The sequence below is a fragment of the Amblyomma mixtum genome, chromosome 5 (assembly GCF_055824585.1).
Source record: "Amblyomma mixtum isolate Tamu chromosome 5, ASM5582458v1, whole genome shotgun sequence".
Lineage (NCBI taxonomy): Eukaryota > Metazoa > Arthropoda > Arachnida > Ixodida > Ixodidae > Amblyomma > Amblyomma mixtum.
This window is the reverse complement of record NC_143016.1, coordinates 58,855,039-58,881,965: the sequence shown is the minus strand read 5'-3', so window position 1 is coordinate 58,881,965 and position 26,927 is coordinate 58,855,039. Positions and strand designations below refer to the sequence as shown.

At 53.0% G+C, this 26,927-nt stretch overlaps 1 protein-coding gene across 2 annotated transcripts in view; it reads left to right on the top strand.

The window, feature by feature from the left end:
* Positions 1-26,304, top strand: part of LOC149342321 (uncharacterized) — a 74,610-nt gene extending 48,306 nt beyond the window's left edge. Inside the window, exons 2-11 of one of the 2 annotated variants that reach the window (XM_089544615.1) lie at positions 6,415-6,541; positions 7,264-7,360; positions 7,885-7,940; positions 8,372-8,419; positions 10,458-10,563; positions 12,732-12,792; positions 16,351-16,464; positions 23,414-23,494; positions 23,908-24,278; positions 24,499-26,304. In XM_089544615.1, coding sequence (XP_089400741.1) covers positions 6,439-6,541; positions 7,264-7,360; positions 7,885-7,940; positions 8,372-8,419; positions 10,458-10,563; positions 12,732-12,792; positions 16,351-16,464; positions 23,414-23,494; positions 23,908-24,278; positions 24,499-25,498 — 2,037 coding nt within the window. In that variant the 5' untranslated portion in view covers positions 6,415-6,438 and the 3' untranslated portion in view covers positions 25,499-26,304. Of the gene's footprint in view, positions 1-6,414; positions 6,542-7,263; positions 7,361-7,884; positions 7,941-8,371; positions 8,420-10,457; positions 10,564-12,731; positions 12,793-16,350; positions 16,465-22,475; positions 22,914-23,413; positions 23,495-23,907; positions 24,279-24,498 lie in introns of those variants that run through there. The other variant, XM_089544616.1, reaches the window with a different exon arrangement.
* Positions 26,305-26,927: the final 623 nt, after the last annotated feature.

Genomic DNA, 26,927 nt, shown 5'->3' with positions numbered 1-26,927 from the left:
CTACGCGCACAAGCTATGTCTCTCATCCACGCCGGACATCGGGGCATCGTTGCAATGAAAAAGTGTGCCAGAAGCTACATGTGGTGGCCTGGCATTGACAACGACATCGAAACAGTGGTGCGAGAATGCAAGCCTTGCCAGAGCAGCCGGAGCGCCCCGCCGAAAGCTCCTGTCCCAGAATGGGAAAAGCCAGACACACCATGGCACACACTGCACATTGATTTTGCAGGACCAATTGAGGGCTGCACTTTCCTTGTGGTCGTAGATGCCTACACAAAGTGGCTTGAGATAAGGCAAATGGGACAGACGACTTCGGCAGCAGTCATTGACAACCTCCGATCACTATTTGCAACGTTCGGCCTGCCGCGCAAGGTAGTGTCGGACAACGGAACACCGTTTGTGTCTGCGGAGATCCTCAAGTTTTATCGCGACAACGGGATCTCATCAGTTACATCGGCCCCCTACCACCCAGCGACAAACGGACAAGCCGAGCGCTACGTAGCCGAGCTAAAACGCGCCCTTGAAAGAGATCAGACAGGCTCGCTGCAGCGCCGCCTTGCGCGCTTTCTCTTCAAGCAGCACACGACGGTTCAGAGCACAACAGGCGAGACACCCTCGAAAATGATGTTCGAGCGTGAAATGCGAACCCAGCTCACAGCCATCCTCCCCGAGCCAAAGGCAGAGACGTTCCGGGAAGAAAAAGCAATTCCGCGCTGCGGCACGCTTAATGAGGGGCAGCGCGTCCTCGCCCGACAGTTTCTGAAAAAGCCACGCTGGGAGGAAGCTACAATTGTCAGACGCATAGGCCTGCGCTCTTGGCTCGTCAACATACATGGCACAGTAGCACGCCGACATCTCAACCAGCTGCGTAGATTTACGACGCCGTCTGAGAGCTGTCCGCCAGCGGAGAGAGCACGTGCACCATTTTCCCACATAGCCTGGCACCTCTTCCCGGAAGAAGAGACTTCGCCCAGGACAGACCTAGGAGACACAGCGAACAACAGCCAGCCTACAAGTGTTTCTCCCCCGAGCGCACAAAGCCAGCGCGCCTCCACGCGTGAGCGCCGACCCCCTGCACGATACCAGGCAACTTTCTAAGGGGGAAGGAAGTGTTGTGTCCCCTTAGTGCTTTTGTGTGTGTGCGCCCCCGCGTCCTCCTCCTAACGACAGTTCGCATCCTCCTCCTAACGACCACTCAATCCTCCTCCTAACGACCGCTTGCCCCTCGTCGCACGCTGTCGACAGATGCCCCCCCACGGTGCGCCCCCGCACCCTCCTCCTGTTCTGGGAAGCCACTCCCTCCCGTGGACGCTTCTCCACTCCCTCCTTTCTTCGGGCGGCCAGTTCGGCTCCTGCCTCGGTCGACGCTGGTCGCACCCTCATCGGCTTTAAATAAACGAAGTCTTAAAGTACCGTGTGCGTCTTTCGCTGCATTCAACACAGCGACCGGACACGACACAGTCACAACATCACAACAACAACAGCTCTCCGGGCACTTACGAGGCGGCCAGGTGTTGGGATGCCGCCTAGAAGCAGGGCTGATTTGAACGAAAAGCGAAAGCTTCAGCGTGCCACAGAGACCGATGAAGAGCGGGATGAACGTCAACCAAGGAAAGCCATGTATTACCAAGCCTAGCCATCAATATGCCTCGCATCTGACTAGGCTTAACCTTAGCTAAGCTTTTGGATTCATATTTGCTAGCGCTTAGTGAACACACGGGACAAGAACACAAATACACAGGACAAACGCTTTGTGTTCTTGTCCCGTGTGTTCACTAAGCGCTAGCAAATATGAATCCAAAAGCTTTCCAACTAGCCCAAGTTTCCGCCTTAGCTAAGCCTCAGCCATTTTTTTTTTCGTCTCAAACCTGGTCGGAAGGAGGTCCGGGCGCTGCTGTAACATAGCGGAACCTACGCTCTCTGTGGCCATTCTAGGACGCTGCTCACAGGGAGGTTTCTTGTTAGATCAGTGGTGTTCAACTGTTTCTGTCTCGTTTGTTATGCATATTCTGATTCCGCAGTCTGGAGTCTACCCCCCCCCCCCCTCCCCACCTCTCTCTCTCTCTCTCTCTCACACACACACACACACACACACACACACACACACACACACACACACACACACACACACACACACACACACACACACACACACACACACACACACACACACACACTGCGGAAAGTTGAGTCTCGGGAGTGCATACAGGTGATGCAGTTCAGTTCGCCTACAGCTGTAGTGCATAAAAGTGGCAGAAAAAGAAAGGAAGCCAAGCGCTCATTGGGGAGAGCATCTTCCGTGAGAGCACTGAGGGGTGAGTGCAAGTTACATCGAAGTGTCGAGTGTAGCTAACATGGCAAGTGCAGCGTGTATTTGCAGTCAGTCGCCCAGCGAATTGCGATTTTCACAAGCAGCACAAATGGTTCAGAGTGATAAAGCATGCGCATCTACACACGCGGCAAAGAGAAACAGTCAGCAGGGGAGTTAGTGATCGCTTCCTTTCGAGGGCAGCAACACGCGCCAGCCCCTTGTATGTACTATATATGTCTAGGCCCGTGCACACGGGCAGCCCCCGAAATATATATTAGTATAGCACCGGGGCTTTCTCCGATACCACTTTCCGATCCGCCGTATTCCTGGCTTTAGCTTCGCTCAGACCATGTGCCGAACCATGCCGCCGGCATCCACCACCCATCGCTTTTAAGGCGCGTGGTTGCTGCTGCAAGCGTGAGCACGGTCGTGGGAAAAAGCCGTGAGCCTCTATTCTCCACGCATTCCCACTTTTCACACCAGTGTGAACCACTCCATGTATCGCACGTTGTACCGAAAGACAAGGTAATCGTACTGAATCTGAAACAGTGTTGCTAATTCCTTAGAGGAATTTGTTTTCATTATCCTCGTCCCACTCGCACTCTCTCTCTCTGCTTTATATTAAGGTTATTCGAGCACGGTTTGCGCCCGCACGTTTTCGTGCGGATCGAGTGATGCGGCTACAGGAGTGCGGCTGCAGTGACCGCGTGGCGGCGTTCGCGTTTTACGCGCGGCCTGCGGGCGTCGCCGCTATCCCGCTGGCGCTGAGGCGAGCAATAACAACGTCGGCCCTGGGCCGCTATCTTTAGCCGCCGACAGGGAGGGCCCGGCGCGCGGCCGCCTTTGGCGACACGACCGCGCGCGGGGGTGCTGCGGAGGAAAGATAATTGACCTTGCGGGTTCGTGGACCCGGCGGGAAGTCTTTTCTGCGCCGCCGCGCCTTTGAAGCGTCTGGGTGGCCTCCGAGCAGTCAGCGCGGAACAGCTGTTCACGGGAGGCTTTGGCGCGCGATTTCGGGACCCTCTTTGGGGTGTTGTCTGGGGTTTTTCAAAACGCGCGCCCGAATTTTGCGATGATTGGATCGTGGCGCGTCTGCACTTCGTTCGTCGCTTCGTCACCTATAGTCTTGCGAGATGGCTTTAGCGCAGCCACTGCTCTACTTGGAGCCCTTCAACTTACCCGCGCTACAGCCTGCAGGTATAGTAACTGCGTATGCGGGGTGTGAAAGCCTGTGTGAAGCGGTAATGGAAGCGTGTTACCGAAACGTCTTCATGCGCTCTTGCTGACACGTGTGACTTCGAAATTCAAGCTGATTCTTCGGTCCTAGAACTGGCGCAGAGATGTCGGAACTGGAGGTTCCGACTGTGGCAACTCAAGAACGAAGCGGCAGATGCCCCTCCAACGAGGCTGTCCAGATAATGACGCCGATGTGAATTCGATTAAGCCGTGGTTATTCCCCTTTCATCTGCCATCCCCTGCGATTTCACGCTAGCGGGTGAACAGACATCGGTCAAGGGAGAAAAAAAGGCAGAATCGGTCAAGGAATGGATCGATCGACGCCATTGGCTGAAGGGGCTCCTTTGAGGGTCATTTGCCGCTTCGTTCTGGAGTTGTATCGGCTGGTATTCCGCACAAAGTTACAACTGACGCGTTGCAGCGGTCGGCAATAGTAACATCCGCTTAGAACTTCTGTTGAGGTGTAGTGCACGGTTAATGTAACGAACGATTGTTATGTGTTTCGGGTCGCAAATTGCGACGAAAAACCGACACGCTTGTACGCATACGGGTGTCGTTGGATGGCAAAGGAAAGCTATCTTTCCGCTTGGCTCGGTGACGCCGCCACAAGAACAACTTTGGCGCGCGCCGAAGCGTCTGCCTTGGAATCCGGGACATACCGAGAAATAATGGCTCGATTCGGAGACGCCGCCGCCGCCGCCAGTTCCTTCACGAACCACGCTTTCGCGTTTTGTTTCCGCGATGCGCGGCATCTGTTGATGGCACCCCGGCGTTGCCCGAACCGTTCTCTCGAGAACAAAGGCGAAGGAAAACAGAAGGAAAGAAGAAAGATGGGCGAGGAAAAAAAGAAAGCACGAGTGCGGGCGGGGATGGAGAACGACGTACGGCGCGGTGCTTCCTCGTTGCCCGCGCGCGTCATATATTGGAGCCGCTCGGCCGGAAGCAAAAGCGCCCGGCGGAGAAGAGCCGCGCGGATTCGCGAATCCGCGCCCGACGCGGTTGTAGGGGCGCGCAGCATTGCTTTGTGCGCGTTCTGCGGAGGCGCGGAGGAGAGCGCGGGAAGGCAGAAAGGAAGAACGGGGAAAAAAGTACGCGGAGAGACAAATGACTTCGCCTCTTCTTTCGAGCGGCGGTGGTGCTTGTCACGCCAAACGACGACGGCGGCGCTTCGGGTGGTCGTCTTTCGAGTGGGGAGAGGAAAAACGTGGTGGGCTCTCTCGGAAAGAAAAACGCCGAAGATGATATCGGGCCGCTCGCGTGTAGTACCGGTTTGTTTTGATATGCGGCGTGCGCTCGTAATGGTCTCTCTCGGGCGGAGCGGCGGTGCATCCGAAATTGGGAGCTTTGGCGCTGCCGACCTTGGGAGACGCCCGCTTGAGTTTTTTTTTTTTACTTTACCCCTTTGTGTGTGTGTGCGTTTGCGGACATGTCTGTGGCTTGGACGGAGAAACGAAGACAAAAATAAAAAAAAAAGATAAGGAGGCGTAACTTTCAGAGCCAAAGAAGGTAAGCGCTAGTTTGAATGGTGCGTGGTGCGGTTTTTTTTTTTTTTTTTTTAAACGGTGGCGCATTCGTACCCTTTGCTTTGTCGGGGACTTGCTGGACGTGTCTGTCTTGAATGTGGGCGGGGCTGCTGCTGGAGTCTCATCGATTGTGCGGCCGAACGCGGTCTGTTTTGCTCATGCACCCTGTTAACGGACAGCACAAGATGACTTTGAACCCTGCGGGAGTTTCGTGAAGTGGTCGACCCGCCGCGCGTGTTTCACTTGCCATACTGTTCGGCTGCCGAGCGCCAGTTCGCGGTTTCGCCGCGGTGCATTTCATTGAATTCCGCGTGGTAGAAATTACTCCGGATCCATTCACAGCTGCGTGCCCCGTGGCCCGCCTTTCAATCAATCAATCAATCAATCAATCAATCAATCAATCAATCAATCAATCAATCAATCAATCAATCAATCGTTAGCCTGTCGGCACTGACTGGGTTCCTCTTGGTTATCTGTATAGCACGGTTATTTTCTCCTTGAACCAAAAAGTATGTTTCCGATGGACTATTCGTTTTCAAGAGCCGTATTCCAAACGTTGATCCGGAGCAAGTTGCTCGGCGCAGTTCGGAGCGTGTCCGGCGTCTCAGTAGACGATTGTGACGTCGCTGCCATCACTGTGGATTTTGTGCTTTTTCGCGGATTGAGAGCGATACACCGGATCGCCTACTGGAATAAAAATTTCTCGTGCGAATGTATTATACGTCCCGCGCCGGGAGCGAGTTTGCATCTACTGGTTGGGGCGCTTGCACGCGACGTCGCTGACGCCATGATGGTGGACCAAGCATAGTTAGTCCATAGCGCACATCAGAGCTGATAACGATGATGTGGATGAGATAAGCGGAGAGACGTCAGTTATGGTGTTGGTGCTCCAACATGGCGACCGGCATATGACTTGGGTGCATACAAGCCACTGATCCGTGTTTGCCGTGCGTACTGTTTTGCAGAGGTCCGAAAGCTGGTATTCTGTTATGACGCTAGCTGCTTGGCGGTTTGCCCGTGTCCTAAACACCAATCTTTCTTGCACCTAGTCCGCTGGAACGCACTGGGGCGCCATTCGTTCTGACGCAACGTTTTGCGCTTTCGTTCGCTCGGTGTTCTCTTGCGCTTCCAGTGTCTCTCAGCAGCAGGCTAATGCTGGATTTATGAGAGAAGAAATTCGTGTGTGTTCGGAGATTTCTGCCGTGATCGTAAATAACCAATTTTAGCGTAACACACGAAGAGGCGCGCAAAGGGATAGCTGACGCTGTCCCTTTAGGATACGCTCACCCCTTTCCAAAGGTCTCTAATTGTGTGCGAATTTCCCTTTCCCCTTCTCTTGCACAGGGTGTCGCGGGGCCCCCTCGAACGATGCCGGGTGCGAGGCTGGCCGACCTCAACTCGGTTATCTCGTGCGTGCTGTGCGGCGGCTACCTGGTGAATGCCACCACGCTCGTCGAGTGCCTGCACTCATGTGAGTCCCTTTCTCTCTCTGCCCGCCTCTTTTTCACCTAGCCGCTATTTACTCTGCCGCCTTGTGACTGCTTCGTTGAAGCGTCGGCGGTGGCAGGGCTGCATGTGAGAGGGAGTCTCTAGTGAGCCGGTGTTGGACTCGCGTATGGGAGGAATGGAACACGTGCTGTTCAAACCGGAGCTTGTAGGCGATTTTCCTTGTTCTTTTACGTTGTAACGCCTTAGCTGTTCTCCGCGCAGACTGGGCTGACTAGTCAGTCGGTATTAAGCGCCTTGACTGTATCCGCATAGGAGAGGATTCTGCAGGCGTAGACGGTTGGCTTGCCGCTATATAGTTCCCGCAGAAGCCCGTAGTCGCGAAAAAAAAAAGCAGGTTCTTCCGAAGACGACGATGTCTGTGGGCTGTTCTCAGAGCAGTGGCTGGACGGGAACTTCTGTTTCTTTTTCCCTGATATGCTTTGGGCGTCAATTTTACTCTTGTATTTAAGGAGTAACGTAGAATGTTCGATCTGGGTGCCGGTTAACTAATTAGCCGCCCTTCGGCAAAGCAAAGAGGGCAATCAACACGCGCCCTCTGTCGGCCTTTCCTTCTTTTTCTCTCCTCGTGTCGGCGCTCCTTCGCGTGTGAGCCAGTTGCGTGACGGCTGAAGCGAAGCGGCCTAAAACTTGCAGTGTGTTTGTGACATCCTGTTCTCCTCCTCCGTTCCCTGGCATTCTCCGCAGTCTGCAGGGTGTGCATCGTGCGCTACCTGGACACCAGTAAGCTGTGTCCCATCTGCGACGTACCGGTGCACAAGACCAAGCCTCTGAACTACATCCGGTGGGTATATAGAACGATAGAATGCGCCGTCTCATGCTGCGGCATATATACGTGCGTGTGTTAACTGTTCGACCGCGTGCGGGGCCGTCTACCGGCTTCTTGACCCAGTACATTTCTGGCGTAAAGCAGTTAGGTACGTCGCAGGCGCTTAGTCAAGGAGAGGCCCGCTGGGGTTCCTCCTTCTCCACCAATTCCCCTTTGGCGGGACATTCGCCGCTGTGCTCTGCCCCACAACCCTTTCTATACCCCACAGTCTTCTCGCAAAAGGGAACCTTGGGCCCTATTCGAAAGAAGATCTTGGCCACTTGCCAGGGGTGGTGTGTTGCTAAAAGCCATTGCGTATGTGATTATGCCTTAGAACGCGCACGGGGCCTACAGATGTTTCTGCGTGTTCGTCGATCTAGCCAAGCGAGTGCGTGTGAAACGTCGATCTAATTTCTGGTTACTTAGTCTAAATTGAATCAAGCACACGAGGTAGACACCGTGCTGAAAACACGTTTCCTTTTCATTTTGCCCGCGTGCAGGCCGGACAACACTCTCCAAGACATCGTCTACAAGGTGGTTCCGGGTCTCTACCAACGTAAGAGAACGCTGCATGCGCTTTTAGAATTTACGTAGTGGCATCACGCGGAAAGCGAAGCGTGCATTCAGCCGCCTTCACTGCGTGCCGTGAACGGCGTGCGGATTTCGCTTCCGTCTCCTTCGTCGGTGACGCTAAAAAATTGTACCAACGTGTACTGCGGCGCTCGCATGCTCAGGGCCGAGAAAAGTGAAGAAGTACGTTATGTACCAGCCTCGAATTGATGCTCTTGTCTCCTGCTGCATGTGTGCTGTTGTCAGTGCGCACATCTCTTACAAGCCGGATTCCTGCGTTTATCGTCTTCCAGGCTGAATGTTTTGCTTTTCGCTAACACTGGCGCTAACACGCAGTATTTCCTTGGCGGTTCTGGCAAGCCGGTATCGAGGGGGAGCTGTATTTCGTGTTCCCAATAAATGTTTTCTTTCTTGCAGGGGAAATGAAGAAGAGGCGTGACTTCTATGAGAAACATCCAGGACCAGGTGAGTACAGATGTCTGCCGCTTCGAAGACGCGCATATATATAGTTACTGCTCTTATAGAGTGCATACTCATCGCGGCTACGCATACAAGGATCGCTGCATGGATTCGGCCGTTCTCGTGCGGCACCCGTATAGCTGCTAGTTAGTGCGCTGGGAACTTGGTGGCGGGCTCTGTAGCTTTCAGTTCTGAATTCGGAAAGGCGGCATTTTCAGCTGTCGGACGCACGAGATCGTCCAATGCGGCTCGAATGCACAGAAGTTTTATTTAAGGTATAAATTCACCTACTTCTTGTCCATAGCAGAAGTGTATAGCAATTGTTCAGAAAAAAGATGGCGTCTTCCAACCGAACATCAAGTTCACTGCCTCAAGCTGCAGTCTAATTAGTAACGAGTTTTAGAATAAGACTGCCCTGTCCCCCTGACCGTTTGGGTCCTCCTGTTCTAAAGTTCTCTGTAGTGTCGCCACCCAAGCGGCGGTTAGTGGCAACGTTGAGTGATGCAGTCAAGTGACTGCAGTGCTTAAAGGGAAAAAGCACCTCAACAGGAGAGGGCATATCTTCAAAGTATACTACGCACATAAAAACAAGGACGTTGAGGTACACTCAACAAGCGCAGACTCGCGACTGATTTCATATGAAAGGAAACACATCTTTTATGCCTTCAAGCGTCATATCTGGGGCCATGCGCAGTTCAGATATCTGCCCTCTTCTGATAAAGGTTGATCGAACGGTCACTTACACAATCATCCCCACGTTAACTGACGAAAAACGCCTCGGCAAGTTCACGTGAGACCTGATTTCTGCTTCTCTTTAAAATTTTTGTTTTCGTTAGCAAAAGGTATAGGCATGGCTTGTCGCGTGTAGCTTCCGGGCAAGCGCCGCAGTGCAGGGCTGAATTCGATCCTTGTCTTTATAGAAAGCTGGTGTTCCCTTAAGCGGTCATTTAAACGTCGGCCCATCTGACCGATGTATGCCCTTCCACAGGTTAGGGGAACCTCATATACAACGCCTGTCCGACCCTAGTAATATGGGATGGCATGACGCTTCACGCAGTCTTGCTTACTTTTCCCTTCGGACATGACAAGCGGGCATAATGAGGCCAATTTGCACGGTGCCGAAAGCACCACCGGCACATCGTATAGCTTCGCCACATTCTTCAAATTGCGGGAAACCCTGTGAAGGTATAGGGCAGCACCCCTGGCCTTCTCTTCTCTGACCGGCCACCCTCCTGCCACGGTCTGGCTTTCAGCTTCCGTAAGGGCTTCTCTGCCACAGCAGCAATGACAGTAATCGGGAAACCAGCTTTCACCAAACTATTGGAATGATTACTGAGGCTCGCATCTACCAGGTGCGCGCATGACTTAGCCAAGGCGCTTTGCATACAATAAGTAGCGATGGCCCGTTTCACAGTCACAGCCATCGCAACTTATTGTATCATCAGTAAGCGTGGGGATGATTGTGTAAGTGACCGTTCGATCAACCTTCATCAAAAAGAAGGCAGATATCTGAACTGCGCATGGTCCTAGATATGACGCTTGAAAGCATACAAGATGTGTTCCCTTTCATACGATTTCAGTCGCGAGTCTGCGCTTATGTGCGTACCTTCACGTCCTTGTTTTTGTGTGCTCGGTATACTTTGAAGGTATGTCTGACCGCCTCGCCCAACAACGCACTCTTTTAAAGGAGAGGGCGTACGAACGGACAACGCGTTAAAGAGGCAGTCTGGAAAATTAGAACTTTTTCTGTTACATCGCGATCTCTACCGTGCTAGCCAAGCCGTCGGCTGCGTAACGTGCGTTCCGAGGCCTCTGCGGATGTCTGTCTTCGATGTCGGCCTTGTCAGGACGCGGTGATGTCGCTGTAGCGTCATTTCAACGTCTTCTTCTTTCCGGGCGAGTTCCGTAGGCATGGTGCTGTGTTTCTTCGTGGCTAGTGGAGTGTCGTGTCCGCGGCACCGCGCAGTTAGCCGCCATGTGTTGTATCCGCCCATCGCTTCTACAGCGTGGTCGGGATGCCTTCTCCGTTCTTTGCCCGTCGCAGATCCCGGCGTGAAGTGTCGCGAGGATCGGGGCGTCGTGGACGACTCTGCGAGGCTCATCTTCAGCCCCGACGACACCATCAGCGTTTCCCTGGAGTACAGCACGGGGTAAGCGGTGGAACGTAGAATATCCCTTACAATCCCTGTGCCTTCAATAGTTCTGCGGGTGTAATTACGTAATAATTTTGACGGCGCGCAACTTGGCAGTGTGTGACCTAAGATGTGAAACCGTGCTTCCACGTGCAAGCTTTAATCCGTTGCTCAACTGATTTTGGTGCCAACTGAGGCCTTTACTTGCGATTTAAAGGTGGCTGAAGCTGGAAACTCATTTGCGAGTTTCTTCGGGCCGCGGTTAATCAGCGTAGCATTTGCTGCTCAAACCGAAAAGAGCGGGCAATACTCGCCGCCGACAGCAGAGCTCCTTTATTTTTTTCCGTGTTATAAGATTTGACTTCGCAGTCCTGACTCTCCATTTTCTCGTGTAACATCCGCTCGTGCAGCCTTCGTAAGGAATATACAGATCACGGGATTTGGCACCATGTCATGTGGTGAAGCTGCTCTTGGAATCCTGTAGGGCGGGAAAGTGTGGCGCTGGAGTACGGCCCAGAAGCAAATCTCCTGGTACGGAGTAGTGAAGAACTTTATTAAGGACACATATCCTGCGGCCACAGTTCCGACCCACACATAAACAAGCACCTGTGCCTCCATTCACTCCGCGCCACTACCGGGGAAGCGGTGCGTCCACGTCACCCATCGCGCCTGTTGAGGATTAGCTTGAACGTTACGTAACCACTGACGTCATTGAGTAGGCGGCGTGACGTTGGCGACTGCCGCATTTAATTCGCAGCACCCCTTTCCCTCCTTTCCCTAGCTCTCACCCCGACGTCCCCAACCTTTCCTCTGCCGGGTGCGAGCGCGCGCGTCCTCCGCCGCAATCGATACCGTGCACGCCGCTTCCGCTGCTGCGCGCGCGCGTGTGTGCGAGGAACTCCGCCGGCTGTGCCGCGTGGCGCCTCGGCGGCTGTGCAACCGTGCGCTCTTTCCTCCTTTCTGAGCTGCTCATTCGTTCCTCCGGCCTTACTTTTTTTTTTTCATTCCGCACAGCCTTTTGCGCGGGGAGCCGGCGCGCGCTCGCTATAAAAGCGCTTGTGTGTGCGTGCGTGCGCCCGCTCGCTAGCGGCCGCACGTAGACCGTTTCTGCTGCTATCGGCAGAGAGCGCGGCGTTTTTCGCGCGCTCCTCGGGAGAGGCACGCGGCTCGACCCGCGCTTGGCCGCTGCTAAATGGGAGGAGAGCAGTGGGCGACTGTTTATCTCAATTGGGCTGTGGCCGTATAAAACGCGTCCTTCCTCGGTGGGGCCGCTCTCCTCTCTACGACGCTGCCCTTCCCCGGCGTTTTGCCCCCCCGTGTTCTCTCCTCGACGCCCTTTAGCCGGCGGCGTCAAGGCGCAGTAGTTTGCTTGATTTAAAGGTCGCCGCGGACGCCCGTCGCCTGCATTTGGTGGAGGGGTCGAGTGGCTCGCGCGGGCTGTCTCCGCTGTTGTTTTTGTGGGAGTGTCGCGGCTGTGGTAATAACGTGCACTGCGTCTGCGGTTTTTTTTTTTTTTTATCACTCGTGCTGGTTCAAAGCATTGCGTGAAGTAACGTGCTTAATTGTAAGCTGCGAAAGAAGTGCACAACAAAACGGCCGTGGTCTTGTGCAGCATGCGAAGATCCTGACTATCGCGCCCGGGCTTTCGGAGAGCTGGAAGTGCAGATGGTTAGGCTTACTTTGCGTGTTGGTGAAAGAACAGTGTCCTTGTCTGCGAAGTGATACGCAAAGAGGACCCCGGACCGCTGAAGGGACCCATCGACGCTATCTCGTCAGGCCTCTAAAGCGGAGCTGAAGTGTTCCCTCCACTTTTTTACTTACCGCACTGAGCGAGTTTTCGCGTTGAAACTGGGAGCCATAGTGGCATCAGCGCAAGGGCCGCTTGGACTGAGTCACCACGATGGCCTGCACTGACGCGGTCTCTCGAGAGGCAGGAAAAAAAAAAAATAAAGAAGTGTGCAGACGCAGACATGCAGGTTCGAGGAGCACAAGTTGTGTTTGATTTGGAGCGTAATCGTATAGTTTCGATCGTGGCACGACGCAAGGCGCTTATGCATGGTTGCAAGGGTTTGCTGTAACCGCGCTCCCATTTCTTGCGTTTTCAGTGCGTGCGCGGTCGTCGGCTGGCGGTACGCTATTGTGTATGCTAATGCTGTTTCATTTTTTTTTCCCCTCTTTCCTCGCAGCAAACAAGAGCAGAGTTCCGGTGAGAAGAACGAGGAGGCCACTGACTCCGGAAGTCAAACGGTACGCGCGCGGTTGACGCGATGACCCAATTCTCTCTCAGCCTGCTCCTTTGACGGCTCCTTTTCGCGTACTCGGCCACTCGTCGGCATTCTCCCTCGGGGCGGGTAAAAGGGCCAAAGTCTCTCGGTGACCTTTGCTTTTTCGGCTATAGGGACACTCACGAGACTGCACTGAGCAGGCTGTCTTGGTCTGCCCGTGCCTTGAACGGCGAAGCCACGTGTTCAGGCCCTATGATATGCTAGCGACGACGTGCTCACGCCTATAAAGTCTGCTTTGGACGACTCTTACGTTGCAACTCGCCGGTCGGAGGGGAGCGACGCAGAATTTCCGTATTCGAGGTCGCAAATCTGCGTTTTCCTCCGCTGTTTTGTTTTCTTTTTCCGTTATTTTTGTTGTCGTTCACAGTCTGCTCAGTCTAGGTGTTGTTTCTTCCCTTCTGCCGATCTCTTATCTAGGTTCTTGTTTCTTTAAACGACACAACGTCGCCTGCGCGTTTTCATCCTTTAGTGAATTAGAATACGTATAACCGCAGTACCTGTCTTGTGTCCCCCCCAATCTGTATGGCTGTCTTCGGAAGTTGTAAGCAGTGCGCGTCATTGAAATACAGTTGAATCTCGTTATAACGAAATTGAATGGGGCCTGGCGATTGCTTCGTTATAGTCGTAGCTTCGTTATAGGCCGTGTTGACCGAGCTTCCAATGGGAATCGTCATTCCTTCGTTACATTCACTATTTCGTTATAAACAGTTTCGTTATAACGAGGTTCGACAGCATGCGAGGACAGCATACTCAGCTTGCCGAGCGCACAAAATGCCTGAGCAGCCAGTGCATTGGGCTGTGCGCGTATAGTCTCCCGCCACGAGCCGGGCTATAAGCTCCGCGCGGTGGCTGCAACGGGGACTCCCGCGATCGATGGGCCGCCGCCAGTCGGACGGGAAGGGGTCGCACGCTGCGCGCTTGATCCCCTCGTGCCGGCTTTCTTAGCGACGCGTGGTGCTCTCGCCAAGAGCATTCACGCGGGTGGGCGCAAGGGCGTAGCAGTCCTCACAGCGCAGCTGCGAGTAGCCGCGGCAGCGGGGCGTTTATTGCGCACAAGCAGCTTGTCTTAGGTTTGTGCACCGCCAGCGGGAACAGGCCCCATTAAATCTCTCTGGCGTCGTTTGCACCTTTGTGTGTCCGTGCCGTGGGGTGTCATTTGCTAAACGCGCCTTGCGGAGGACGCGTCTGTGCACCGGCGACAGCGAGGAGGCCTCCGATAAAGTTTAGGGTTTGCTTATGTATATATAATGTCAAATGCTGATCAACTCACAGCTGGTCGTCATTATTTATAGTTAGTAGAGCTAGTGGTCCATCACGTGCGTGATGGTGTCTCATGTAGTAGTGCCGTACTTCTTACTATGACTGTTCACATCGCGGAGACCAGTATTGCAGACCTGTATCGAGTCAGCTGATAGCTGCTGAGCTTGTCCTTCAATATCTCGGACACTGCTGAGAGGACTTCTTTCACGGCTATTCATGAAATTCGGCAAAAGTAAAGGCGCATAAACTGTGCAAGTTACCACTGTTATGCATGAACCCCCCCCCCCCCCCCCAACGAAAAAAAAATGTATGAGAAACGGTCATAACTCTACACTTGCACGGCCTTCCACTGGCGCTGTGGACTGAAAACACTCTGAAGGAACCATCTCGTTGGTGTAGTCGAGCTTTTGTTGAGATCACTGTCCATATTAATTGAGCTGGAATACATGGGCTGCAATATGTTCTGTGCATTTCCAACGGACCCTTTGTCTGGAACAACCAGATTCCATATTAACGAGGCGAAAATGTGATCTGCTAATATGGACTCGAATTATGGGCAGTTTTTGTGGAGATCGCACTGACAGTTAAAAAATTGATCATAATTCGAGCCCAGAACACATTAACAGGGCATGACTGTACACCTAGTGCGCATTCCAGGGTGTGTGCTACCTTCTGGGGGAACACCCGCATACGTATACGTATTGCAAGTACGCTGTCCGGCACTCGTCGTTTGTTCGGAAACTGAAAAGTGCGATAAGAAAAGGAAAAGACATGACAGTTTACCGGTGCACAAAACTGTCCTCCTCATTTTGTTACTGATTCGTGAAGAGATCGAATTGCTGTGATTTAGTTCCGTTTCTCGTCTTGTCCGCGCCTTCTTCGTTAAAACGTTCCAGCCGGGCCTGCGACAGCTGTACAACTGCGACGATACGTCGCCCGAGTCGGCGACACCTGGAATGTCCAGCTTCTGTCTCTCTCTTCCCTCTTAACTTGGAGGGGGATGCAGGCGTGGAGCGCAGAGAGAGACGGTTTCGGCGGCCACTTCATCGTCGTTTATCTCTATCGCGTTCCTCCGTTTAGTGCGCTGTTTACGGGCTTCTGGCGCCGCTTTCCCTTTCGATTGGCCCCCTACCGTAAATGTTCTCTCCTTGCGGAAAAGGTGGGTTGTGGGCGGCGGTACTGAAGAGGGGAAAAACTAGAAAGCGAAAGTACTGCCGATCCCCCTGCCTTGCGGTTTTCCCGCTTTGACCGTCCAGGGTATAATTCTAGCCACCCAGCGCGCAGCAGTTTGCTCCCTCGCTCTTTTCGCTTTCTCTCTCGTGCTTGCGGTTTTGTGGTCTGCGGTGCGTTTTTTTTTTTTTTTTTTCACAAGTTGGTCCGCGTGGTCAGCCGTCGCGGATTCTCGCCAGGGGAGACCGGCACGGCGCTGGGCTGCCTCTGGGAGGCTCTGCGCGCAGTGTCTCGATTAGCGGGTCCTTCTTTGCCTTCGAATTCATTTGACATTTTCTGTGTTTTAGTTTTCGCTTGCTCGTTATTTGCCCCAGCAGGCTAGTTGGCATGCGAGATCGTGATGGGGAAAAAGCACCGCGGAGACAAGACACGCAGTGTGGGTCTGTTCCTGCCTTCTCGCTTCCCGCCATGCTTGATATCAGGAGCAGTCGCATGAAAAGGGAGTTTACGTCTTTGAACGTTTTCGGAGGAAGTTTATCGTAGTTTTATCGTAGGAAGTTTTATCATAGCGTAGTAGTGATGATAAAGCTTCCTCAAGAAACCATGCTTCACCAACTAGCCCGACTGCATGTTTTATTTATCATAGCGCCATTCGCATTCCGTTATCCTGATTGCGCCCGCATTTTGCCCCTCGCAGCTCAGGCGTATCACGGTAGCTGATCACAGTAGTCGCTCTATGCAAAATCTTTCTAACCTCCGTCGCCGTTCCAGGGGCGGACTCGTGGGTCACTTGTTGGAGGGGGTGGTCTCGTACCGCGCATATCTTGGGAATTTTTTCGTAGACAAAAAATGGGAGTCGGCATGGTTTTCCCACGCAAAAATTTGTCGCCCGGCGAGGGGCGACCTCCTTCCCACAAATCCGTCCCCGCGTCATCCGTGGTAGGGACACTTTCGAAGTTATTCGTGACACAAGCGTTAGTTGTTTTCTCAGCGAGCCGCTCGTTTTCGGCCGTGTATCTTCACTCCTTCGCCCCCCGCATTTCCTCAGTCTCGCTTGATGCTCAGCGCCGTCTTTTCCCTGCGCGCCCAGGAACCCCAGGGCCCGACGGCGCAGCGGCGATTCCTCAGCTGCCCGGCCGCCTTCACCATCAGCCACCTGCAGAAGTTCATCCGCATGAAGTACAGCCTGGCGGCCCAGTATCAGGTGGGTGGCCTACTTCCTTCCGCCCATTTCCCTTGACCGAGGGGCGTTGCTTTCCACGCGCACTGCTTGCGGGAATGGAGGAAAAAATGGCGGCAGCTCGCACTCAGGTCCGATTCGTTTGCGACTGGAGTCCGTAGACCGCGTGCCAGCAGTGGCCACTGTGCTGTTCGCGCGTCGTATAGGAGTTTAATGCGGCGCGGTATGCGCTGCAGAAAGGCTTGGCATCTCGAATGGCACCTACGGTTGGGCGCAATTTATGCAAGCAGCCACAAATGCCTCTCAAAGGAGGCCCCTGGACAATGGTGTCCGCCGAATGTCATGACATCGCGGTTTGTCCGCGGTTAATCCCCCACTTGCCAGACTATAGCAGGTGCAAGGGGATTAACGACCACTTCATGATCAGCCGTCGGCATTGGCTGGAGCTCCTCCTTTGTGATGAGACATTCGCCGCTTCATTCACGAGTTGCACCCGACTCTAAACTCATAATCACGGCCAACGACCTCCCGCACTTTCGTGAAGGAAGCTCCAACTATGTTTTCGGTGTTGCAAGTTACACTGAGCGCGAACGTACACGTATGTGTGTACGCTGTGCCTGTCGACGCTGTGCACCACTCCGACCCACATTCCTTCAAGACTGCCATTGAACCACTCTTCACTTGAACCTTATGCCCATCCCTCATATAATACCCCACACCAATGGGCATTTGAGGCACTAATAATAATAAATAAATAAATAAACGTGTGTGCTCTTTGTTGATTCTATCTTGATCCTCTGGGCCGATAAAAAAGAGAAGAAAAAACATGATGCGGTGACGCAAAATGTGCTTTGTGGGAGCTTTCGCAAAAGGGCCGAGGAAAGAGTCTAGCGCGGGGAAACGGGCTGTGAAAAATTCAGTGCTTGGGCCCAGAGGCAGCATAGTATGGGAGCCATATGGCCTCGCGCCGGCCACGCCGTATGGCCGCTTTCTTCTCACGGCACTCGTCCTTTTCTGAAAGCGCCGGCGCTTCCTTGGGCCCGCTGGTACCGAGAAGCGGCCATTCGTTCTGCAGCTCTTTCGCGGACGACAGGCTGCGCGCGGCCGTATAGCGGGGGAGGGGGGCGCTTTCTGAGGCTGCGGTTCGCGGTAGTGGTGTCGCCGCTGCAACCCGACAGCTAGCTTTACTCAGTGGAAGCATCATTTTTCCCCGCTGCTGGGCCTCGCCGGAGGTCCTATCGGTTCATTATGCGGCCGGACGGAGGCGCACGAATGAATATGGATGCAGCGAGGAGTGAGCACACACAGGCATCGCGCAGGCGCCAGTTAGCTGAGCACACACGTTCCCGTGAGCGCTCTCTGGCCTGTACGAACCTGTGTGGCTGGGTTCGGCTTCCGAGCTCGAGTTGGCAGGTTATTGTGTAGATGAAGGCGAAATTCGCAGCTGTAGTTAGTTAGGTGCACATTAGGCCCTCCGTCGCGTAAAAACCCGTAGAAACCCCCTCCTTCCTTTCTCTGTCGCGTTCGTACACTGCTTTGGCAGGACCCATCGGTGACGGCGGCCTAGTGCAAGGGTTGACTCGGAGGTCGTGGTGCCGCCTTGTAGCGTAACTGAACAGTGAACGGAATCCAGACTTGTGGTCGGAATGCTTCGTGTAGGTACGATTGCAACGCGCGAGTATACTGTGGGACGTAGTCGGTTTCGAGATTCCTGCATGCTTTCGTTTTTCAGGAAAAGCTGACAGGATGCACGTTAGTGCATTAAACGACACAGGACAAAGGTCCGCAATTTTATTACGCCGGCATTCAACACGTCAAAGGGAAGACAAAGGGGGAATAAATTGAGGGGGGGGGGGGGGGGGGGGGTATAAGCTGAGTATCTTTGAAATGAAGATTATAGTACAGTTTCAAGAAGGCCGGGCTGCTTTTTTTCATTCTTCGAAGAAGAGTCTAGCATAGTTCCGTATTTCAAGAGACATGGAAAGGATTTAGTGCAAGAGGCGACCCAAGACGATGGTGGGAATCATCTTCCTGTGTCGTCTTTTGCCCGTGCGTTGTTTTGTCCGTTTTTTTTTTCTTTTTTAAATACGAAACGGTGCAAGGAAACTGGTTACTGGCGCTTTCGCAAAAGTATAATTCGAACCGAGCACCGAGAACCGCCAAAACTGACGGGTTGCAGTGCTCTTGCTTTTGCTTCCTCGCAAGGGGCGAAGCGCACAGAGGACGGAAGTCACCTTGTGCGCACAGGGAAGAAGTGTAGAAAGCGGTTCTGCGTACCGCATTCCAGGCACGGCCGCGCTTTTCGCATACCCTCAAAAAGGACTCCGTGTAGTGGGAAGAGAACGAGTATCAGAGGCTCTCCGCGCCGTCGTCTCCTCCGTGTTCCGTCGCGTGGCCCGCTTGTCAGCGGCGCCGCGAGGCAGATGATGACCCTAGGGTTCGTTTGCTTGCGCGGGAGGACCGGTTTGGCGAAGACAATAGCGCCGCCGCCGCCGCAGACTGAGATATGGATGCCGGCGAGGAAGCTCGGCGAAGACGAAGAGAGGATCCCACGATGCCTGCCTGCCTGCCGGTGCGCTGCGCGCGGGAACGGGCCGAGCTGTTCGTTGGTCGCGCCGCGTGCCACCGTCGGAAATGAGGCGCCTCTTGCGGTTCGGCGAAACGTACGGGGATGTTCTCGGAAGCAGCTGTTTGCGCGGTGTGCGTTGACATTCGTGTATCAAAGGCATATCCACTGGACGTGGAAATGGGGTCTCGCATTTCGCTTGTCTCGCTACAAATTGCACAGGCCATCTCTGTGATGCATTCAGTGCTGATGTATCTCTGTGATGCATTCAGTGCTGATGTATCTCTGTGGTGCATTCAGTGCTTGTGTGGTACGGATCGCGTACTGGTGCACCACCTTATGCTAAAGCGGTGGCTGGCTGTAGCTTCCCGCAGAGAACGCTGACGCTACGCCCTCCGCTATTGAACTGGTTTCGACTTGCGAATGTGAACGCTGTAGACGCCTTTCTGGGGAACGATGACGATGTAAGCACTTTGCGTTTCCGTGCAGACTACGTAGAACGGTTTTTCGTTGACGGAAAAGCTGCCGTGAAATCATATATGGGAAGAACAAAAATGAGAGAAACCTCTCCGAATGCATCCATTTATTTGTTTTTAACGAGTGATTTTTGTCGGTGAACTTCCTTCCAACGAACGGCGAAGTGTCAACCTCGCGATTTAAAGTGGTCGTTAACTGAGCTATGTTAGTTCGTACTTCACGATGGCTGCGGCAGAATCGGTAGAACGAAGTCAAAGAAAGGAACGGACAAACAGACGTGGACGAAGCTCGCTGCAACCACCGTGGAGCCTTGCATGTCCACATGCTCGCGAACATCGGCCGTGACCTGTTATGAGAAGTCGCGCTAAAGATTTACGCGTAACCAGGACACCGTGTGATCGGAACACTGTGCACACTGACGACACGCTGGCTGACTCTGACGCATTCCTCAAAGGTTGTGGGAAGAATTGGCGTAGCGGACTATATGGAGTGGAGCCTGGCGAACTATTGGATGTAACGAAGGAATTCTGATTCCCCTTGAAAGCTTAGTAATCTCCGTGCCCGTTCAGCTTCGTTATAACGAGGTTCACTTACTCAAAAAGTGTTATAGGTTCGTTTCATCATCATCATCATCATCATCATCATTTATTTTCCCTTAAGGACCCCTAGGTGGGGCATTACATAAGGGGGGAGCAAAAATACGAAATCACAAACAATAGGAACATTTGAAATATAACAGTAAAGAAGGCAAAACAATTGTTTAAAGAGCATTGTTAAAAGAGCATGGCATTCTTCCCTCGAATCAGGCGTACACGCTGCGAGAAGGTGTATAGCTGGCGCGATTGCGACCGTGTTTATTTACCGTTAGCTAAAGCGTACAGTTAGTGCTAAAGGGACGAAACTTGAAAGAAAATTTTAGCACCCGTTCCCCTCCCCCCCTCCGATGTGGTTCTACCCGGGAGTCGACCTTATTGCTTTAAACGGATAGCATGCGGCGCTTCGCGCCCGTCTCGTGGGGAAGACGGTCGCGCCGAAGCAATTACGGCGGGCCCTTTCGGCGGCGAACGAACGAGCGACTGTCGCTCGTCGGTGCCGCCAGAGGCAGGGTCGAGAGCGGCGCCTGTCGTCGGCGCGGAACAAAGCTGCTGCCTTCGTGATCGGGGGGACCTCTTCGCGAAAAGAGGGAGCGCGCGCGGATAATGAGGCTGGCGACATGTGGTGCGGAGAACAAAGACGCCAGGCGGAAAGTCCGTCGCGCGGCGTCGGTGACTGTTTATGGAATCGCCTTGGCTGACGGCTGCGCGGGCGCTGTGCCTCTGCCCTCGACGTTCGATTCCGACGTTCGGTGTGATGTCTAGGGGCGCTGCGCCTCTGGGCGCTTTTCTAATGGCGAATAGAATTAAACGCTGTGTTCGGTTTCAGCGTTTCGATGCGGCGTCGAAAATTGCTGGACTATTCCGAAGGTTTATGAACAGTGTAACCAAAAGGAACTAAGAAAACCCGAAGACTCAAAAGGGTGACGTGCTTGGGGATTAGAGCTGCGCTATATAGGCCTAGAATGTCACGGTATGTTTCCAATTTTCCCCGGAGGTCCCCGGGTAGCGCACTAAGCGGGTTTGCTTTTCTTGCTTGCGCTTGAAGGCATTAGAAAACGGCTCTGGCGATAAATGTCGCTGTTTTCATAGGAGTGCTTTTAGTGAGAGAAATGTACGGCTTCCGACCACTACTCGGTAAACGTTAGCAAGGCTTTAAAGGGGGCTAGTTGCCCATACATTTTAGCACAAGGGTGCGCAAACTATTACAGATGGGACGACTCAGGACGACGAGCGCTTGTCCTATTGCATACTAAGACTACTCCACAGTACTTCCGTGTCAGCTTTCACTCTGTTCTAGATATTGGGAGAAAGAAGGGCAGCATTCGCATGTTTTTGTCTTTAATGTTGTTTCTAACGCGCTTTTTATTTAATGTATTTGAGGAAGATAGCTGGCCGAGCAGTTTTTTTTTTGTGCACGGTTTTGGACTCCAACTGTCTGCTTATATTCTGCAGTACTGACGATATTTAAATAATTGTGTCGAAGACTGTTCCTTCATTTGCTTTGTCCCCTGTTTAAAGTGAAGAATGCTTATTCTTCTGTATATTGTAGTTTGTTGTAGACTGTAGTTTTTCTGGCGCCCCTCTTATGCGGCGCATCTATCAGGAAACATCACGCGAGTTATGTCGCCTTGTGCCTGTTCGAGTATAGTCCGCTTTTTCCCCTCCCAAAGTTTTAGCTCAGCCGCCGTATTGTTCCTTCATCGCCGTAAAAAGCTTCATTATGTTAATGGACGCGGTGCGCGTGAACCGGCGCGTTACTTTTATGATGCTGCCTGTTTGAATAAGCCTTGCTTAACGACAAGCTGCGCGTACGATGGCGCACTTCGTGATAGTCCACAGTATCCGTACTAGGCATAACAAAAAAGAAGGCGACGTTGTCGGCCCGAATTGTTCTTTTCGACGAGCGATTCGCGCGTCACTCCAACGTCGGAAGGTCAGCGCCGTCCGCGGCGGGTGGGGATGCAGCTTCGCCCTTTTGAACGGACGTTCTCCTCTCGCCGTGTCAAAGAACGGCAAGCGGTGACCGGTCAGCCATCCGTGCAGTCGATGGCACTGCGCGACCGCTGCCGACGCGGCACAGATCGTTCGCTGCCAGCGCGAGCGCCGTCCCGCTCGGTCGCGCTTGCCTTCCTTTTCTTCTTTCTTTCTCTCGCTCTTTCTGTTGTGCTCCTTTTTTCGTCGGTCTTTTTTTTTTGCTTCCCTCCTTGTGCCCCCACCCGCCTTCAACACAATGGCGGCGCTCATCGTTCTTGGTCGGTCGGCCGGGCGGGCAGGTTGCACGCGGGGCCTCCCCGCTCCCTCGCCCGCATCTCGGGACACGCGCGGCGGCAGACCGGTCACGATCGGCGCGGTGAGGAGCCGGCTTCCGATATGGCACCTCGGAGGCGTGGACTCGCTGGCCGCCGGCTGCGCCTCGCATGTTCTTCCACCTGCGCCGACGCCGCCGCCACTTGCCCCGTGCGCTCGGAGGGCCGAATGGCAACCCTCGCGCCAGAACCGGTGCCTGCCCCGAAGCCCCTCCCTCCTCGCGGGGGCCCTCTGCTCCGCGTCGTCCCGCTCGCCACCGCCGCCGCCACCCGTGCATGCGGCGGCCCGGCGGTAGCCGGCTCGCCCGCCGTTTGCGTTCCCCCACCACTCCACAGTGCCTTTTTGTGTATTTGTCCCGTTCCTTCTGTTCGTCGAGCGGTCGGGCAGCAACAGCGAAGCCACGTTGGCTTGCCGTTGTGCTTGGGCCGCAGCACCACAGCTCCTTGCGCGGTTCTTTCACGCCGCCGCTGCGGCGTCCAGCACGCGCTTTCTTCCGCGAGGACAGCTTTGTTGGCCGCACCGCCGAAGTAAAAATAAATATTCCGTTCCAAAGTGTTCTTTGCGTGTTCGTCCCGCGGCCTTTTTCAAGTTTCCCTGTTTTTCGCGGCCTCTGTCCGTCTGTACGCAAAACAGCGCGCGACGCAACTTCGGAAACGAAAGTGGTAACGCGGCCTGGCGGGAAGCTGGCGCCATCTACTTTGCCTTCGCGCGACTAATGCTGCACGCCGGCACGTTTAAATTGCCATTCGACCCTGACACCAATCGAGGTTGCTTGAGGAACGGCAGCCTGTAACGGAACCCACGCTTCCGCTAATTGGCAAGCCAAGGCTCCGCCGCCCCACATGAAGCCCTGGAGAATTAATCTCATTCGGGCCCCTTTGCTGGACTCCCGAACCCGCTTTGCATACATCTGTGTTGCGCGTAACAGGTCACGATTTGTGCCTTTTGTCGTGGTCAACTTTTCAAAATGTCGTGGTATGCTGATTAACTCCATATGCTTAGTAGGGTTCTCTCCCATTTTTTGCAGGTTGATATTCTATATATGGATGATGTACTCTACCAGGGCTACTCATTGATGGACGTTGCCTATATCTACGCTTGGAAAAGAGTAAGTAAACTGGTGCAGTGCCTACATCATGGAGAGAATGTAACTAGAGTGCAACATGAAGCGTGATAGCTAACACCAATTTTTTCTTTCTGCCAGTTTTATGCAGCTGTTGGCTTTCATGAACACTGAAAAGAAGCATGCCATTGTTGCACTTGTATTGTCCGCCTCTGGCCTGCCATTTGCATTATCTTGAACCACAGGGGACAGAGTGAAGTATCAAACTACCACATCACAATGGAAAGTACCTTTGTGCCAAGTTCCTTTGGCAGTTATGACACTTTAAACAGTTAGTACACTACAATGTATTGAAAGGTTGTCATATAATAAAGCACACTAATGGTTATGGTTGTGATGAGGTCACTAAATGTGTAAAGCATAGGGAGTGATAGGGGGATGTATCTGCTTCTTTGCAGGATTGTCCCTTGCGCCTCTTTTTTCGGATTTACAAACTTCCTCCGAAACCTGCCATTGTGAAACCAGTTCTCGCTGAACCCACTGCTGTAGTTCAACAGACTGCTTCAGATGAAGCCATCAGCAATGAAGAAAAAGAAGTGACTAAACAGCCAGAGGCAGGTCCACCTATTTCGTCAGAGCCTGCTGAAGAGAACCATGTGCCCACTCCAGCTCCTCAGACTCCAGAACAAGCCAACAAACCAGTTGCAAAACCATCACCTGAGCCTGTCGCACCTGTACCTAACAGTGTGCCTCAGCCAGAGGAGCCCACAGAAGCAATTGCTACTGTCGTACCTGCCGCTGAACCCCACGCAGTGGAAACGCCTGAAATGTGAGTCCCGTTTGTGGTTTCGATAATGCTACCTTTATATCTTGTACAACCATTCAATTGTGCCTGAACAGACGAGAAAGGCATGTCTCGTGGCTGCCACTCTATGTATCTTGCTCATCAGCAGTATATAAATGGTTGTTGTTCATGCTCAAGTAGTATATTTCGCTTTTGTGTTGCCTTGATACCGTGGCGCTCAATTACCTCAATTGGCTCTATGCAGGAAAACTACTGTGGAGGAAGAATCAACAGCACCAGGAAGTCCAAAGGCCGTAGCTTTGGTGCAGTCCACAACCCCTCAGCGACAGAAGGCATCAGAGCCACCGGCAGAGGCCCAGTCGCCACCACCGCTCCCAAAGATTACCATAAGCACGCTGGACAAAAACAGCCACAAGATACTGATCCACACTAAGGAGGTGCCACCAAATTTGGGTCAGGCCTTGTCACCACCTCAGAACGGACAAGACAAGTCACCTCCTTCTGGAAAAAAATCGAAGCGTAAGGAGCAGCGTGACATCGACAGACACCAGTCAAAGCGGAAATCGCCTGAGAAACCAGAGAAACGGACTCAGTGGTCCCGCCCACCTGTAGAGGACAGTAGTCCCAACAAAAAGCTCAAGCTGGATGGCTGCGACGATGCTGTGGAGGTTGAGAGCGTGTGCAGAAAGCCAGCCAGCTCCCCGCTACAAAAGTCCGATGGTGCATCTCTCCCAGAAGCAGCCAAGCACAACATGCCGAAGACTGTCCCCAGCCCACGGAAGCCGCAACCACCACCACCACCTGCCCACCCCAGGACCCCGCCTTGTGCCCCACTGCCACCACCTAGCCTTTCACGCAGTGAAGAAGACACGAGGCCGCTTGACTTGTCTGTCTCTCATCGTGGGGCCGCCCCTCCCCAGGAGCCACCTCGTCGTCCGAGGGGCCGTCCTCCCATCCCGCTGCCCACAGTCTTGCCCCTGCCTTTAGTGACCAAGCGGCCTTCTCCTCCTCCAGCGTACAGTGCTCCCACCCCCCTGCCACTCTTCCACAAGCTACCAGCCACTCCACCTACTTCTTCATCCACACACCACCACCACCACCACCATCGTGGCAACAGCAAGAGCTTTCTCAAGAGTGCCAATCTGACATGCATCAACCCGGATCCTAATGCATTTCACACCAGGATAGTGATCAAGAATGTGCCCCCTCGCAACTCCACCAATAACAGTGTCCACAGAGTGTGAGCTTGTTGGCAGTGCCCGGTTGCCAACAGCCACTCTAAGGGGATGTGAGTGCTGTGAGGCATGTCTCTAGTCTTATGAGCTACAGATTTGCTGACTTCAGTGAAAATGGTGTCAGCTTGGAGTTACTGTGTGAATATGTGCCTGTGAGACACTGTAGTGTTATGTTCAAGAAGACTACCTGTTGGATTTTTGGATTGCTGCAGAAATGCAGTCACCTGGATACCATGCTTGTTTTGCCTTTTGGATATTGGTAATCACCTCCTGTTCTGCAACTTGGATTACAGTGAAGCCGCGCTTCTCTGTGTGAATGATAGTGTGCTGACCTTGGAGTGTGAGACGAAGCCCTGTGGATACACTCTGCATTGTGTGTGTGTGTGTGTGCGTGCACATTTGTGTATGTGAGCTTCAAGAGTCCAGCACGAATCTCCTCTTGTGGATTACTACTATCTCTGGCCGGTGTCATGAACATCTGCAACATCCAAAGGAAAAAAACATTGGATTACTTTGGATTACCTGGGATTACCGTTTGGATTACAACTGGATTGCAGTGAACTGCCCTTGGCTGACAGTGGCCCCTAAGGTATTGCCCCGGGACATCAAGGGACAACCTCTAAGTTGCATGGATAAATTTGTTGCCTGTAAGTGCATGCCACGCAATGTGTTCATGACATTGCTGCAGTGTGGTCATTTATATAAGTATACTAGGTGGTAGTAAGATCAGTATTCAGTAGTTTATGAACTTGAAAGCTAGTGCAATAGTCTATTGGGCACATTGCATATGCATAAACTCTGTGTATGTTCTGCAAGCACTGTACAGGGTCTTCATTGCCAGTCACACCCTTTGCGACAATGGTACGATTGTACATAAGAAGCAAATGGCAGCTCCAGGACTTGTTCCATCATTTTTGGGTTGATGCATGTTTCATATTATGAAGCACTTTTCAGAGGTGAAGCAGTTAGTTTGAAAACGCTTAGCAAATAATTTTAAATGTATAAAAGCACAACTGAAAAGGCTGCTTAAATTCACTGGAAAGCCATTAGGTGAAGTATTGCTAAGCTGTTCATTAGTCCAGTTTGTCAGTAGTGCTAAGGGCATGCTGGCCATTCATGGCAAGGATGTATAAGAAAAGGCCCAAAGCTTGATGGTAATAGCAGGTACGAGGACACCTGTGGAGTCGGCCTGCTCTTCTGTCACTAGGGCATGAAAATTCAAGGCATCCTGTATAACAGCTTGCTAGACGGCATGATTTGACGTAGTGGGTGCTTTTCTGAAGAGATAAGCATGCTTGTTTGCATTGTTTTGTACAAAAAATGCAACATTCTTGCAGTGTACAGCAGAAATTATGGAAACCAGTTGGGGCTGCCCTTTGAGCACATTATACCCATCTGCCTGGGTGTTGTTTGAAACAGTAGCGCAGCTATGTTGATT